This window comes from Thalia democratica, chromosome 8 (assembly GCF_965202585.1).
Source record: "Thalia democratica chromosome 8, ktThaDemo2.hap1.1, whole genome shotgun sequence".
NCBI lineage: Eukaryota > Metazoa > Chordata > Thaliacea > Salpida > Salpidae > Thalia > Thalia democratica.
The window spans coordinates 47,462,583-47,481,185 of NC_139172.1; the positions used below are offsets into that span (position 1 = coordinate 47,462,583).

At 24.8% G+C, this 18,603-nt stretch overlaps 1 protein-coding gene across 1 annotated transcript in view; it reads left to right on the forward strand.

The window, feature by feature from the left end:
* The window catches only part of LOC145842129 (sodium- and chloride-dependent glycine transporter 2-like), a 32,393-nt gene extending 22,722 nt beyond the window's left edge, over nucleotides 1-9,671 (forward strand). The window contains exons 7-13 of the mRNA XM_082949516.1: nucleotides 2,678-2,878; nucleotides 3,467-3,619; nucleotides 4,154-4,294; nucleotides 5,682-5,784; nucleotides 7,208-7,314; nucleotides 8,191-8,379; nucleotides 8,754-9,671. Of these exons, the coding sequence (XP_082805642.1) occupies nucleotides 2,678-2,878; nucleotides 3,467-3,619; nucleotides 4,154-4,294; nucleotides 5,682-5,784; nucleotides 7,208-7,314; nucleotides 8,191-8,379; nucleotides 8,754-8,951 (1,092 nt within the window). The 3' untranslated portion in view covers nucleotides 8,952-9,671. The remainder of the gene's footprint in view (nucleotides 1-2,677; nucleotides 2,879-3,466; nucleotides 3,620-4,153; nucleotides 4,295-5,681; nucleotides 5,785-7,207; nucleotides 7,315-8,190; nucleotides 8,380-8,753) is intronic.
* Nucleotides 9,672-18,603: the final 8,932 nt, after the last annotated feature.

Genomic DNA, 18,603 nt, shown 5'->3' on the forward strand with positions numbered 1-18,603 from the left:
TGTATTCAAAGTTCAGAACTATTTTGCCCATAAGCAAACTTTTAAGTACTTACTTTTTATATAAATTCAAAATAAAAGAATTTAAATATTAAAAAACTAAACGTTTTTAAATGTACTTTTTGTACTAAACACACAAAAAAAAAGTTTGAATATAACAACGCAAAACTTCAAATATTTTTATTATCATAAATACACAAAATTTCATTTTGAATATACCAACATTAAAGTTTTTAAATGTTTTCCACTATGGTTTTATTTGTTGGTGCTTAACATTATTTCTCCTCTCTATTTGGCCCACTTTGAAGCTTTTATTAGAAATACTTTACATATTTTAGTACTACAAAAATGCAGCTGGAGAAAAAGTGTTATATGAATGTTTTAAAACTGTTGAAAAACTTTGCTGATATTGTATGTTTTTTTGCTTAATAAATCATAAAAACTTTAAAAAAAGTTATGTAATAATACATGTATAAAAGCTGTTGAAATACTTTGCTGATTAAGCAAAATTTTTTTGCTTAGCAGTTCATTAAAACTTCAAAACATAAACTTCAATAATACATAAGTTGAATTTAATAATTTTATCTTATTTCAAAATGTTCAAAAACTGTTTAAGTTTTTGAATAAATGTTTAAACATCTATTTACCAGCCAAAAAACAATAGCAAACTATAATATAGCTTAAACATGTAGTTTTAATATCATTTGAAGCACTTATGGAATATTTTTACTGTTTATCATGTATAAACCCAGTCGGTGAAATAGTTGTACTCATCAATCGAAGTCTGATTTCAAAATTTTCATGAGTTTGAGAAAATTTGCACAATAAGACTTTTTAACGACAGCATTTTTTATCTTGAGAAACTCTTGTAAAAAGTATATGTGATATACGTGTTTGAAAACTTAAAATTGTAAAATTTTTTGTTTATTTTCTAAAAACAAAATACCTAGAGTTTTATAACTTTTCTGTTTTAAGTGCCTGTAAAAGTTGCAATAACAATTAAAAAAAATTTTATAGTTTTAACTTTAACAACTACTCTTGAGAAAAAGTACGTTATATTAAGATTTGACATAAAAACAATACAGTCTATTTGCTATAAAATAAACCTTTTTTTAAAGAGCATTGATCAATTAAGTTTAATTAGCTATTTCAAAAACAATATACTTCAATTAGTTGCAATTTGTTCTTTTTGTTAAATTTTGATTTTTATACAAAATAACAAAAATTAAGACAAACTTGAATTCAATATCTTATCTTGATTCAAAAAATACTGCTCTGATTGATTTTGTTTTGATAATTTTTTATAATTATACATTGCTTTCAACTTATGCTATTCATATTGCTTAAAAAAACTTCAATAGTATTAAAATAGAGTTTGTTGTTTTATAAATCTTTAATTTTTACTGGAAAAACTTGAGAAAAATATGGTTTCACTAAAACAAACGATTTTATTTGCAATAAAATAAACCTTTGTTATAAAGAGCAATAATCAATTAGTTTAATGAGCTTTTTCAAAAGCAATATACTTCAATTAGTTGTGGTCTGTTGTTTTTCAACAAAGTAAAAATAACTTTGTATACAAAACAAAAACATTGTAAACATTTAATCAATTCGAACTCATTTTTTTCTATCTTTATAAAAATCTTACTATTCGTTCGTTTTTTTAGAGTTTTTCCACTTATATATCGTGATTATAAAATCTTGCAATGCATAATTTAAATTTAATTATTTGTAGGGCAAAATAGTTACTTATTAAAATACTTGAGATTTATATAAATGACTAAAATTGATTCAAAAAGATAAAAGCTTTCTTTGCCAAATTTTGTTTTTAATTTCAAATTAAAGGTTAACAAAAAAATATTTAGGAAAACAGTTTTGCATAAAAAAGTTTATGTTTTCAACCTTAAGTTATTAATTTAAAAGGATATTCTTATAAAAAGCTGGTTTTAATTTCAATACATACAAGAGTTTTACCAACAACAAAAGGTCTCTTCGCCTTAAGTACTTACAAGTTTTCTCATTGTAAACTTTATAAGTCGCTTTTAATACTACTTAAGTTTCATTGTACAATAAACAAAAAAAGCTGTGTTTATTTTTACAATATACAAAAAACATTTGTAAACTCTGTTTAAGTTTAATTTTTAAAAGTATGCTCGTGATTTTTCTACTAAAAGCTTTGTGTTTATAGTATGAAAAAAATATATTTCATATACATTTAAAAACTTTAGAAGTCTTTAGAAAATTTTAATGTAACCATAAACATCTAGAAGTGTTACTAATATGTTTTCAGGTATTATTTTATCTAAAAAAACTAAAAATTATCAATTACAATTGTAGTAGCAATAAAGACGCTTCTAAACAGTTGTGAAAAACAGTTTTACCAAAGCACTCATATTTATTGAAAGTAGATTGTATTACTTAATTGATTGATACAAGTAAAAACAACTATCATTTTAAAAACATTTATTTCAATTTAATAAGTATAAACAACTTCCCAGCTTTGGAAAACATTTCGACAAAGGTAAACAACATTACATTATTTTAAATTTTTCTAGCTCTGGAAGAATGCTCTGTCGCAAGTGTTCATATCACTGATGGTAGATAATTATCTTGTTAAAAGCTCTAATTTTCTTCATGAATATGATTTAGAAGTTATTCTATATTTGTTATTATTTTACAGCTCTGGAAGGACGCTCTGTCACAAGTGTTCATATCGCTTATGGTGGCTTACGGTGGGCTGCAAACTTGGTCTTCGTACAACAAGTTCTACAACAAGTTTCAGCACGATTCCATAGTACTGCTGGTTACTACGCCGTTACTGAGTTGCTTATTCGCTTCTACTTGTTACGCTGTCATCGGTCATCTTGCATTCACTCACAAGGTTTGTTTCAATATTTTGCATTTAGATAAGTTTTATCCCCTGTAAAACTTTAATAGTTATTACTTTACATACATTTTTGTGTTTTCCAGTACTCAATTATTTTCTTTAACTCAAATCCCATTTAAAAATGTAAACATGTTGAGTATTAGGTTTGTCTTTACAGAAAAATATTTTCCCTTTGCCTTAGATAATGTTCTATCTTATAGTTTATATATATATATATATGTTTTTAGTTTACTGTACAGTTGTATATTTTTTCTTACATGATGTCCCTTATGCCCTTAATAGTATTTTTTTTTGTGTTTTAATACTCCTTTTTATTTTTAAATAATATCATCATTACATGATTTTACAATTCAAGAATGACGAAACATGAAGTGTATTTTTAAAATAAGTGCAAGTACCAATAATTTTTAATTTTTTGTTTATTATTTAAACATTTACAGAAATAATATTGTATACTGTTTTTCTCAGGGTTTAAAAATTGCAGTTATCACAGAAGCAGGCAGATAGTTTGTTACAACAATTTTAAAATAATTTTACTTTAGGTAACTGTGAAAAAAAGTATAAATATACAAATATCTACAGGGCTTAACAACAGCAAGCGTAGTAGAAGTAGTAAAAGGACCAATGTCACCTCTTGTATTACTGTCAGAAGCCCTGAATAAAATGTGGGGTTACGAGTTACCATGGTCTTGTGGGGTCCTTGTTACACTGATGCTATCATCCGTTGCCACACAGGTTCGTTGCTATGGTGATAGTTGGTTGCTTTGTTAGAAATTATTCCATAAAATATATTCACAGTTTAACCCACAGTTGTTAGTTGAAAAAAGATTTAGTTACAAAATCAATCATCTGAGTGTTTGAAATTTGTAAGAGTTCATTAATATCGAGTAATGATCAAAAACAGTTTTAAAATATTAATTTAAAAGGGCATGAAGTTTTACATTTATGGATGTAGAACGTACTTAGTGTATTATTTTTGTATAGATTTAGAATTCTTTTTTATTTTGACGTTGTTTAAGATAAATATTACATTAGATTTAATCTTAAATGTTTAATAAGTAGTAAACAAATAAAAGACTATAGTTTAAAAATTTCAACTACAACAACTGTAGCTTATTTTTTGAGTTACATACTACAAAAACTACTTTACAAAATAAATAATTTTAATAAATAAAATTTCAACATATTTACAGTTACAAGCCTCATAAACATATATAACTGAAATATCTAAGAAATTAGTTATCTGTAAAAACATACATTATGTTTCAGTTACCAGCGTTGGAGACAATAATATCAGGAATTTCAGACAGTTTCAAAATATTCAGTAGGTTGTGGTTGAGGGACATTGTTGTCATGGTGATTGTTTTGCTCACCACTGCCACCTATCTGTTGCTACCCTGCTATTTCAAAGTTTGTTTTGTTTATTAGTTATATAGTACACCTTATATGTATTATTAGATAAAAACAGTTTGTTGTTTAATGATGTATATAGTACAAAACTTTTCAAGTTTTTTTTTTGATATAAATTTTACTACCCTGTTGTTGTGTAAAAAATGTGTAAAGCTAAACAATACTTTAGTATACTTAAAATTAATTTTAAATTATTATTTTTCACCAAACTATACAGTATACAGTACTTTTGAAAAGTATGCTGTTTTAAAATAAAAGTTTAAAAAGATAAGCATAATAAAATTTTTATGATTTTTCAAAATTAAATGCAAAACAATATCCTTTTAAGAATACAAAAAAAAAAATTTAAAAAACTTAATGATTGCATTTTTCAGCTAGGCTTAACTTTATTTAAAAAGTAATTTACAAGTATAAACAAAGAATAAAATTAGTTTTATTACACTACTATCATTTTATTATAAGTTTTTTTTTATGTTTAGTAATACATTTGTTTTTAGAGACTTGAAAAAAAAGTTTCTATTTTATATAAGCTAGTACTTATTGAAATATGTTAAAATTTACACAATACATAAAATTATAGAAATTTATTATCAGCTTATGTTTACTTCAGTTTGAATGTTTGCAAAAATAAATAAAAATATAAGATAAAAAGTTTGATTATAAACTTAACTAATATATTTTATTTAAAATGTTATTTTATATATTTTTAAGGTTAACACACACATATACAACTAAAGTAATCAAATTCTTTGAAACTAAAAATAATGTTAAAACTATTGTTTTTGTTTCATTTTGTTAGATTTATTAATGTTAAAGTTGCTTGTATATTTTGTTAAAATAGGTGAACTATTAAAGCTTTAACACCAATTAAAACTTAATTAAAATTTTTGGATATGTTTTTCTTTTTAAACATGTGCTATAAAAGCCACATACAAACCACGGGCAAGATAAAAATTAAAAAAATTAAAAAAAACAACCCACACAGTATAAACTACACGTGTATGTTTATAAATGTATAAATCTTCAATGTTTTTCATCAAGTGCCGAAATAAACGTTTAAATTTCTACTTGAATGATGAAAAAAAACTGAATGATTAGATTTTTTTCTCTTTGCTTTAGGTCACTGTAAAATCTTTTTTAGTTTTGTAAAAGTAAAACTATTATATAATAAAAAAAGTATTTTTAAAAAACATATAAAAAGTTTTTTGTTTGTTTTTTTATATGTTTCACTGTTTTTGGAAAAAATCAAACCTATTAACATATATTTTTAAACAGTGTAAGTTCTAACCTTACATAACAACGTTTTTGAGAAAGTTGATTATAATGTTTCCTACAACTGTTCAAAATAAATAATGTTGATAGTTTTTTTATAAAAAAATATTTTCAGGGATTCGGAATGCAATTCATACTGACACTGGACACACTAGTATTTCCATTCTCATTTATTTTGATCAGTTTGTTTGTATTACTAATGGTCTGCTATTCGTTCGGTTAGTTAAATTGTTTTATTTTATATTTTTTGGTTTTGAGTGCTTATAAAATACTAATTGATATTTTAATTGTTTTAAGATGTAATTGAATAAAGCCAAAAAAATAGCAGTAATTAAAAAATAAAAATCAAACCTAATTAGTTTGTCTATCTACTTAAAGTTTCGAACAGTAAAATTTTTTGTTATACGAAATAAAAACTTGAATTGTTTGTACAAATTTAATTTTTCATAAGTATAAACAAATGGTTTGTACAAATTAATTGTTCTATCAGTTTCCATCTGCTTATATAAAAGTTATAAAAAATTAATTATATTTAACTTAACCAGACTTATCAGTAAATAAATCAAAAAGCTTTTATTTGTTTCTATATAAGACATCTGCATAGTTGACACTATGTTATTATTCAACAACTTTCCAAAAATAAAAATTTAGACGTTAGTAGTCTGCTAGATATAAAAAGTCAAAATGATTTAACCAGAAAGTTTTTTGTCGGAAATGGATCATATTTATCAAAAAAGAAATTACCTATTAAATGTTAAGTGTTTTACAAATTATACTAGTAATTATTGATCAAATCAAAATTTACTAAACTTATCAAAAAGTTCATTTAAATACAATCACCTATTACTACTTGAAAAATTAAATATGGCAACATGTATAAGTACATAAAATATTACTCAAAGCTTTAACAAGTTTTTCAATAAAAAGTAAAACCATTTATTTTGGGAAGTTTTCCAACATAGTTTATACAAAAAGCAAATTTTTTAGTCAACAATTCATCATACTGACCAAAGTATTATCGATAAAGTGGCGATAAAATGCGCCTTGGAAAACTTTCAATTTTTTTATAAATTATTTATTGTTCTTGTGAGTAAAATAACCTTAAGTTCATGTTAGAACTTTTGTTATGAAGTAATCTTTAAAAGTTTTTTCAAGCTTAAGATCTATGTATATGTTTACAAATTGTTAAAACGCAGAAATACATACTGTTTTTGTTCGCTTTTAATCTACTAACTCACTTAATTTTTCGAAAAATTTTTTTCAATGTTTTTCAATAAGATTACTTTTAAGTTCTTGTTAAAATTTTAAACAGTAAGTATCTCTAATAATAAATAAAATAAGTTTCAAAGCAGATATATTTATGCTTGACAAATTGAAAAAAAAAACTGTTTAAAGTTTTTATATGAATATTTCTAACAATGGTTAAAAGCTAATTCTAGATTATAACATCAAACAACAAAGTGTATATCTTTCAAATAAGTAGCAACTATTGTTTAAAAATGGCAAAAAACACTCATGGTAAAAGTTTGAAATTTATATATTAAATAATTCATTTTTTTTAAGATTCTTACAGTTTTGTATTTTTTATTTACACATTTTTTAAATTTTCTGTCTCTAATACTTAATTTATTATTTTTACAGGATTCAAACTTCTTGGAACAAATACGAAAGCAATGACGAGATCTAATTGTTTTACAAATTTATTCTGGTTTGTTGTATGGGGAGTTATTACACCTATATTATTATTTGTAAGTTTTTTATTTTAGTTTTTAATTGATATTATGACAACTTTGGACTTAGTTTTAATTAAAAAGCAGTTTTAAAAATAGTCAAAGTTAACATTTTTACAATTTTGTTCTTGTTTGAAACAAACTAGTTTACAGTTAGTGAAAAACAAAAAATCTGATAAATAATTCAGAACATCTCAATATTTTTGAAAGCTTACTTTGATGTACATGTCAAATAATATGACAAGTTTTAAGAAGGTAATACGTTTGTATCCTGTTATAGACTTACAGTTAATTATTCATACAAACTTCAGAAAAACTAAGCTGATCTTTGTTTTAAATACTTTTTGTTTTAATTTTTTAATATACAAAATGTACGAAAACAAAAAAAAAAAGTTCAATACTTTAAAATAGCACATAAATTAGTACGTAAAATTATAAAAAGACAATTGTAAAATATTTCACTTAAAACAATTTGATATTGAAATAATGATTTAGGTCGTCTGGCATGTATGGTTTATGACGTAATAATCAATCATCTAATATAACTGAAATTGAATTAAATATTTATAATATATAAGTGCTATATAGCCTCGTAACAAACACTGAATTATTCATTTAAAATAATATTTAAATAACAATATTTATCGAAACACCTAAATGAACTGAACTAAAAAGTAAAGAAATTTCACTTTTCATAGTTTTATTTTATAAAAAATATAACTGATTGCTTAGCATTAAAGTTTTTTAGATAATAGGCAGTACAAAAGCTAAATAGTAAACCATGACTTTTTGTATATTTTTAATAATTCAAGCAGGCCTTCTTGGCAAGCACTAGTCAAAATAAATAATGAAAATCAGAATTTAAAAATACTTTTATAAAAAATATTTTTACAGGCCTGCCTAGCATACACAATATACGAGGTGATAATCAACGGCATCCAATCAATGCAGCCCACGGTTGAAATACCGGCACACGATTGGTTGATATTAGTCACGTGTTCGTCAATTGGATTCCTGTTATTGGTGCTGTTGACTTGCATGGTAGTTGCAGTTATAAGGAGCCCGCCTGGTACTTTCAAACAGGTCAGTTGTTATTTTTGTTTGTTTAATACTTAATTCAAGCTTTTACTTTAAACTTCAAACGTTTTTATTTGGAAACGTTAGTGTATACACGCTAAAACATTTAACTTTTAAACAATTTGCGCTTTTCAATTAAGGTATTTTTTCGGAACTAAAAATCAGTATTTCTATTCTTAAAAATTACCTTTAAAAATCTAAAAAAAAAACTTTTTATTTAGTTTCCAGGAAATAAAAGTTTTGTTATACGGTGTTAGTAAACCATTGTAGGGTTTTTGATGAAAATAAATTAAATACGATTAGTTATTATTTTAATCTTTTAAACCGATAAAAAATAGATTAATGTATGATTCAAGAACTAATTTGCGTTTCCCCCACAGAAAGTATCATACGCGTTCAGTGCGCAGCCTCACAACGCGTTGCATGGCAACGAGTCGACAAACAACGCGTTGCTAAGCAACAACGTGTCTACGTCATCACCGTCAACCAATCACGTGTACTTGTCGGGTTACTCCACGCACAACAGGCTGGATCATGACGAAATACTGGTTGATGACGACATCGTCACTTCCGTTTGATTGTGTGACGTCACAAGTGTTCGGGTGTGATGTCATAAAAGCTTGTTTGATGACGTACAAGATTTCGAGTAGTTTAGTGTCATCACCAGTCCTTGAATTCACAATTTCATTTTGGTTAAAATGATTGTGTACGAGTCTCAAGTAGCTTTTGCTGACGTCAGCAATGTTTGGTTTGATCGTCATACAAATGGATATGACGTCATATAGATTGATATGACGTCTTTGAAGTTACCTCTGATCTTTTCAGCAGCCTTAAGCTTTATTAAAGATGTTTGCAAGCATTCATGGATTTTGTTTGTAGAAATAATAGAGACCATTTATTTATTGTTTATGTTGGTTTGTTGGTAGCTTGTTGTAGTTTTATTTCAACATTTTTTTTCTTAATTTTGACATTAAATTTTCTTTTTTAAATAATGGTAGATAATGTTTAAAAGTTTAAACTCCAAAGTATTTTTTTTTTATTTGTTTAAATTAATTAACCCAAGTTAATTTTTTATAAAAAATTGTGTTGAGAATCTTTTTTAATGTTTACTAAAATAGTTACTGATGCCTTTTTTTTCTGTTTAGAGTTTTTTTTCGCAAAATTTTTGCAAAATTCACAATTTTTTTGATGTTACTTTGAAAAGTGTAGTTGTGTGCTGATTTTAAGAGTGTCTACAATCAAAATATACTACAAAATTTTAATTTAATCATAAATTTTAAATTTGTTTCATACCTGAAAGTGCTGCAGTTTATCTTGAAATTGTTTTATTTTGCAGTTGATAAAAAGTAAAAAACAAAAAAACAAAAGTTACTAAAATATTCAAACGTCTTGCATTTTACCTACTTCTTGTTTACTTTCGAAGTTTTCATTAAAATTTTGATGTTTTAGTTGTAAATACTGGCTTTGTATTTATCTAAGCTATTTAAAATACATTTTTAAACAAAACCATACGGTATTCAATTAATAATATTAAGATTCAAAAAAATTAAAACATTTGTTTATTTTTTTTGCTGCCTTTTAATAAAGCTATGTCATTACACAAATTTCTTTTACTAACAATTATTTTCATTAAAAATATTTTTTCACAATTTTCCAAAGGTGCATTTTATTTAAGGTGCTTGTTGCTTTATAATAATTTTAAATGTGATTGTAAATAATAACAACATATCAACTTTAAATTTTAAAAAATGTTTTTCTTTTTGTGAAAAGTTTATAAGCTACTCAAAGCTTCATTTAAATTGGTCATACTATTTTTTTATACTTGTATAATACTTTAAATTGAAAATAGTTTATAAAGTTTCAATTCTGAAAATATTGTGTTTTTGGTCGTTTTTATTTCGTTGTTTTTCTTTTGTTTTTTTTTTTTTTTCTGTTAATTTTTAACTGTAACTTGTAACTCAGTTTTTGATTTATCAAAGATCCTTGAGAAATTTAAATAAAATTTCTCTTTCTGATTATAAAAAAGCGTAGCTAACAATTATAAAAATATACAATTAAAAGTATTTTATAAACGCAAAGAAAAACTTAATGATAGTTTATATAAAAAAAAAAAATTTCTAGAATAAAAAATTTAAACAAAGCTCTTGTTAATTTGCATAAAACTTTAAATAAGTATTTTAGGTATATTTAATGGTAATTAAGAAATGGTAACCAGCTTATATTTTAACCAAATTAAATAGCTTAAAAACATATTTGATATCTAATATAAATTGAAATAACCAAATTAAATAGCTTAAAAACATATTTGATATCTAATATAAATTGAAATTTACCTGATTTAAATAAAAAATCTTATTTTAAAATAACAAAGTGTTATGCAGTTGCTAATCTAAATTCAAGTAGCTTTAATTGAGTTTGTCTCATGGCATACGGAAGTCCAGGCTTAGGGTGTGTTAGATTTTTGCCGATGTTTTATTCTAAATTCATAACTTATTTAAATAAGTTAATAAAAATTCAAAAGTATTCATTTTTTTGTCAAAACTGTAGTTAAATAAAATAATAAGTCGTTCAAAACAAACATTTTTTGGTATTACCACGGTTTCACTGTTAAGTAGAGCTCTACATGTAGAATAATAAAACGACGATTTAAAGCACTTTATATACATAGAGATAGGAAGGTTATTATTAATACTTTAATAAGGTTGTTAGGCCAAAAAATTAATTAAAATAGAACTAAATTAAGCAATCACGATGAAATAGTTAAATTAAAAGGACGACTCAGAAAAAATAAACTATAATATTAAATAAGATTAAGTTAAAATAGCACGATCTGAAGTTGGGGCACAAGGCAGCGAGCTCTGTGCGCTGATTTCAAGATCTTTCTTTGTAACACCCTGCAATAGCAATTCTTTGGGTAGATTTATAAGGCTTCAAGCTGGATTTGTGTTATACATAGTCTTCAAGGATACACCAGTATAGCAGATGTATTCTTTAGTTATATTTTGGTGTAAAATTATTGCTTAATATATCCCTTTATGTAGACATTGACCGTTGAACGGACATTGAGTTATTGACATTGAGTTTTTTAGTTAAATATATATATTCTTTGCTTTAAATTAGGATTGGTAGTGTACGGCCCACTAATTTTTACAAAATTTAAGTGGAATTCATTCCGCTAAAGATAAAACCTGCGGTCCACGAGCATACTAACCTGGCCTGCTTAAGTAAATTTTGAAACTTCAACTAGGTATTCTGGGTTTTGAAATGAAGAGCAAAAAGACATTTAAAGATCAATTAATGGCAGAATTAAAACTTCCATGTTAAAAAAGTGAACTTGAGTTAGTATTTTTGTAGAAAGGGATTGGATGATAGTGTAATTTTTGTGAATAAAATGATGTTGAATGCTCTGATTCACCAAGAACTACACTTTTTTTATCTTTTCCAACGATTGAAACTTTTCTCACCCCTAATTTAAATCAAACAACTAAGTTTATTAAAGTTTAACGATATAAATGTATAAGAATTTTTGTAAAGTAAGGAATACAGGTTTTACTGAAAAGGAGCATCAGTTACAAAAGAGTGTTATTTAAAAGAAAAAGTGTATTGCTTTTCATTGTTTTTAGTTAAGTTTTTTTTAATACTAATTCAAAAAACTTTAAAATATTCAGTTTTGTCCTGCTCCCTAATCCCAATCGATTTTTGTTTGTTTTGTTTTTTTAACTTTTATTTTTACTATCACTGTTACCTCCTACCTCTGGTCGGTAAGCGGTTCTCAGACTTTATCGGGTGTATCGCTGCTAAACTTATACCATATTATAAGTATTATAATAAAGTTTTTATAAAACAAAAGCTATTTCACACGTTTAGTTTATGAAAACAAGTTAAAACTTACATTTAGTTCTGGCATATTTAAAAACATTATTATAATAATAAACGTTATTAAAAAAACTTTGATTGAACGAGTTGAAACAAAAGCAAGTTTTGTTTCAAATAAAAATAAGCTGTTTAAAATGTTTTAGTTAATTAAATTTTTGTGAACAATTATTCCAAATTTCTGAAAAGGATTATTTCAACTATCTCAATAAAGTTCTAAACAGTTAAGTTTATTCTTTTACATAATTATCAATTCACTAATTGAGTGTTTAAATTCAACATAGGTTTTTATGAGTATAGTCATGAATAAAATACAAGTTGTAGAGCTCCTGTACTTAATAAGAAGCTGTGTAGTAGCCTTGAGAAATAAATTTATTTTTTCAGTTTTTCAACGTAATGACTAGAAGTCAAAGTGGGCCATAAGCTGCTTTGTTAGCAAGTTAGTGATGTAAACGTTGATTTTTTACAAAGCTTTACACAGTAGATTTCTTAAAAAAATCCTTTTATATAACATTTTTTTAAAAGTGCTAAATGAAGTTAACTAATTGAATTAATTTAAATTATACTAATTTAGAAAAAAGGTAAATTTGAATTTTGTTTAATGTAGTTTTATATTTGTAGCAGGAGTTTAAATTAAGTACGACTTAAAATAACCAATATTAAAACTCCTGAAACTTACTGTAATGTGTACACAACTACAAATAGAGAACTAAAGCTTTGAACGAAGTTAGTAGACCAACATTTATTTTGAAATATTTTCACTCTTAAATATATGTAAAACATATTTTGCACACTACTGCAAACAGATGCATCTTAGGGAAAACACCGAAAACACAAAAAACAAAACAAGTTATTATTGCTTCTCAGTTTCTTAAAACGCCGTTTTTAAACTTCATATCAAAACATTGTCCATTAACAACTGTATATTAGCTTAAACATGGTATCTGAAATAGGCGAATTATATTTCACACAGTTTGCTGTACACAGATTGCTGTATTTAAATTCTGCTTAAACCATTTTGTATATGTATGTATATATACATAAAAGTAAAAGTGTGTAATACTCCTTTAAAATCAATAAAAAAAAATTAGTTGTATATATTTTATAAAAAAGTTTTTTACTTTCGTATTTATTAAGCATTCTTGTGAGAAAGTTTAGTTTAGACTATAAAACTATTCTTTTTAATTTACTCAATTTCGCTGGTTCTAAATACTTTTAAACAATGATAATTTTTAATTGCATGATTTGGTCCCACTGTTAAATTCATTAATAACAACGCTTATTTTTTTTTTAATGGATAAAATCGTAGCATAAAACTAATGAGTTATAATAAAATGACTCTGAAAATAGTTTTCAAGAAAAAAAAAACTGTAGACAAATTTGTTACTTTTGTGCACTGAATTTGAAGTTTGCATAAGTTTTCGAATGCTAAAAATCAAAAAACCTAAATGTTACAGTTTAAGTAATAATTTCTATAAATTTGGATTCATTGCAGTTTTCAGTTACTGTTTCGAATAGGAAGTAGCTCTTAAACTACCAACTAAAATCATAATTTTTATTAAACTTGTAAATTAAGTGAGCAGGAAATACTTAACACTCTTCACCACAAAAAAAACTACTCTTAGTTTAGTTTATACTTTCAATTCAAGTTTAACAAAAGTAACATACTGATTAGATTATTTATTGTAAGTTGTGACTACAAAGTGGTAAAAATGTTGAATACCTTGGAGTAGACTGTATTATTAAGTTAAGCTGTTTTGATGCTATTTTATCTTACTGCTACAAATAATACATTTTTATATGTTGTTCAAGCGTAAAACTTTATTTTACTAAAGTTTAAGAAATTCATTTAAGTTGTGACTAAGTGATTACAAAATTATTGGCTGGTTTTGTTTAATGTAGAAATTCTAAAAAACATTACAGTTACAAACTAAAACATATTGACGAACAACTGTGCAAGTTTGGAATGAAATGCTTTGATAATAAGTTTAAATTGACATTTTTTTAACTTTTGTTGGTTGGCCACCGGTTGGGTTTATACAAGTTAATCTTAACCAGATAAAATGATATACCTTCTAATAGTTACATTGTAACGGCATAACCTAATAATGGTAAAACAATTTGGTATACTATTGTTTTTTCAGTTTGAAATCTTTTTTTTAATAAAACTATCATATATATAAGATTGTAAAAATTTAGTTTATTATGTAACTGCTACAGACATATTTGAAAGTTGAAAAGATTTTAAGCAATTTTCTAAAACCTAATTTTTAAGTTTACGAAAGGTTTTTTGTTGATTTTGCTAACTTTTAAGTCAAAACAATAAAAATTAACTAATTATGAATTTATTCTTTCAGAAGTTTATTTTACAAACTAAGTTTTGGTCAAAGACCTAGTCAGTGCTTGAATAAATCTAAAAAAGATATGTGACAGTCATGGAAAGTAATAAAAACCAAAACTCATAATAATATTAATTATTTATTGAAAAAAAGGTGATCTTCAAAACTTCGTTTAAAAACTTTAAAACTTAAAAGTCTTAAAACTAACAGATACTAATATTTTACAAATTTTATAAAAAAGATTGATTTAGCTAAATCAAGACTGATGCGTAAACTACAATTATAAAATGTGTTAAATTTAATAGAAAAGTTGACTAACAAAATAAATAATAAACTAAACTACTGTATTGTAAAAGAAAATGTTAAGCACAATGTAGCTGACTAGTAGGCGTAAAAAATACACACCTTAAGAGAAATACGATTTTAAGTTACGCGAATCAAAGACTTAAACAAGCGAAAGCTTAATTTTGTGACGTATCTAGTTGATTTATTTCACGCTTTAAATACATAATTGCAAATACAGCATGTTTTTTCATGTTCGCACAAAATTTACAAATAAAAAATATTTTCGAATTAACCAAGCTCAAATATGTGTAGATTAATTTATATTTCTAGAAGAGTAGAACGAACCTATTGGATTTAAATCAAAATAAACTTTAAAAAAACTCTTTCTAAACTACAGAACAACGGTATTAGTTTTTTTAAGTATACTATTTTATAAAGTATTTATATATTTAAATAAGTAGTTAAACTAGATTAAACAAAGAAATCAGTTCAAGATGAAGAATAACATATTAAAAATGATTGTTGAAAATTTTAGTCAGTCACTGAGTTTCACTACCAACGGGTTTTCAAACTGTGATTCTAATTGAAATAGAAATAAGTGGCTTTTATAAAACACTGTAATTTATTATTTTATCATAATGTATCTTTATCTTAATAAGTTCGCATGAATTTTTTATCTTATTTTTTTTAAGAATTGTATTAAAAAGTCTTTTTTAAATCGAAGAACTAAGCACCGCTGTTCTTGTTCCATAAAGTAGTTGTTACTTAAATGCTCTCAAAACTAAATACCGTAAACATAAAAAAGGACATTTATTAAAATTGAAAATAGATTATTAGTCACCTAGTATAAGAGCTTTCTTACGGATTTTGTACTGTAAGCTTTCGTAAAATTTTATGTATAGTAATGAGTAGCTCAGTAACGCATAAACCGTTTAAATGTTTTTATCAAACAAAATTAGGCACTAAAGAATTATATAAAAAATATAGACAAACGTTTAATTCAAATTTTAAAAAAATGATTAGCATATACTTGATACCAGTTTAAGAAATTAAATTAAATCAGAATTATAATTTGGTCTAAGTTAGATTTTTAAAAGCCATGGATTGTTTATAGATTAAAACAAGCGAAAATAATACAATTTAATCTGTAACTTACAAAACAGCTGATAAAATTAATGTACTTTTTTTTAAACCCAAGCTCATTAAACCTTTCAGCAAACCAGGATTATATTATTAAACAACAACATTTACGAGTTCATTACGTTGTTTTTTTCAGAGTCCGCCCGCTGAACAAATAAATAAAAATGTATTGAAATGTATCGAACAATGCCGTGTAAACGCGTTGTTTTGTAGTTTATCTGTTTACCTGATATACAATAAAATGCTGATATACAAATGATATTCTGTTTACGTTATAAAAGTTTTACTACTTACACGATAATATGCGTTGAGAAAAAAGTTTACTATATAAAACGAGTTAATTCAGACATCCACTACTATTTTTGTATGGCTAGAAACTCTTGAAACCATCCGCATAAAAGAAGCAACCCATATATGCTGAGTCAGCAAAAAAAAAAAACAATTTCATGTTATTTTAAATGTTAATAGTAATTTTTTATTTTGAATTTTTTTTTTATTGTCTGGGTAAGGTAGGTTAGAGATAAGGGTATAAATATCAAAAAAAATTAAAAAAGTTTTTAAAATTTTTTGTTGACTCAGCAAATACGCAAATGACCTGCATGAGTTTCAAGTTACTTAAAAACAGAGTGGAAATCTGAAGCTACCAGTATAAAAGCATAAAGTTTTTTGAAATAAGGTTAGTTGTAGAATTTTTTTTATAGTTTGCATTTTTAAATTTTCGTTAGTGAATTTTTTAGTCATATTTTTTATTTTCAACCAGTTAAAATTTATTTGCGAAGTTAAATGTTTTAAACAAGTAAAAGTAATAATGCAAGGGGGTGTTAGTAGTAATTTGATATTTAACTAAAATAAAAAAGGAAATTTTAATTAATATCAAACTTTACTAACATAATTTAAACAAATACTTTATTTGTAGTGAGTTTAAATTCAAACAGTTTAGATTGAATTTTATTTTGATTTTAATACTATTACCAAAATTTTTTACAACATTAACATTATTTATAAGTAGTGCATCAAAAAAAGAGTATTTATTTAACTGTCATTAATAATAGTATTGATTGGTTTGGTTTGTTTAGGTTAATGCTTTTCTTAAACATTACTATTAAATTAATTAATGTTCCAGATAGAACGCCGACTTAATTTAATATATTAGCACTTACTTTAAAAATATCGTTATCAAACCGATTATTATTGTCATTATTACGTCATTAATATATATATATATATATATATATATATATACAAGATTAATGATGAAGTGTGAAAGAAAAATTGTGAAAGAAGTGATAGAAAACATGTTACAATTCAAAGGTTACCATAAAGTTAAGACAAAAGTTAAATTGAGTTTAATACTTAACAACTATTTCACGCTAAAGCGATGATCACAAGTAAACAAGTTGCAATGGACAAGCATTTTATATAGTTTTAGATAAGTAATTAGTTGATTAGGTCATAAGTTAAATAATAAAATTTTAATAATTTTCAGCAGGATAAACTATTATTAACGTAAAATACAATAAAAAAAAATTATAAAATGAAAACAAAGGTAGGTAATTTAAACTCAAATTTAGAAACTTAAGACTTCAAAAAAAATTTTGTTAAATGTCTACATTTTCTAACCAATTCTGATCTCAAATTTAAAAGTTTGTTGTTGTCTGCAAATGCAATTTCGAGTCTCTCCAAATTGCAGAGGGTGCAAATTTTGCTGGGTCTTTTTTGGTTACTGCGATGAATGATCTCCAAAAATGCGATGAACAAAAAAGTTACCAAACTGAATTGAGTTGTCCAGGCACGATAACTAAGCATTAAACCAAACATTCTTTTGACTGCATACTAACGTTGCCAAGTAATAGACTTAACGATGTAACTAAAAAAGTTATTCGGTTATTTATTAAGTATATGACTTATTATTTTATATTAACAATCAATTTTAAGCAAGTATTTAAGTATTTAGTAAGGCGAAAACTTTCAACCTTTTCAGGGTTTGTTTTCCTATGAATTAGGTAAATTGAAAAATAAATCGATTTTAATCACCTTATCAAGAAATGTATACAATTTTGAAGTTTTACTAGCTCTTACTTTGAAAATATCGTTGAAAATTATTTGTTTTTCAAATTAAATTGAAACACAAACTTTTCTAACTGCTAAAAGGTGCTAATGAGTCGTAAATTTGAGATTGATTCATTTTGATTTTAAACAGAAAACTATTTATTGTATTCTTTTTTATCCGCACGGTGGCAATCTTGAGTTAGCATTGCTTTATAGCTTATAAATATACTTTAACATATATTGTACATTTTTGCAAGTTGTTTAACTAAAAAATTTACATTCAAATAAACAATAAAACTAACTTTTACCATTTCAGTAATAAAATTAGCCAATATTCTTTTCAGAATGGTTTTTGTTAAAATATTTCAAAAATTGTGTTTGTCGGGACAAATATACTTTTAAGTTAATCTTAAAAACATAAAATAAGTTTTTATAGCAAATCGCTAAAGAAAAATCAATGAATTTGTGGCTTTACTTGAAGCTAAATTGTTTATTTAAGTCAGTTTGAATTAACCTATTACCTTGCAAGCCACAATTTTTGACT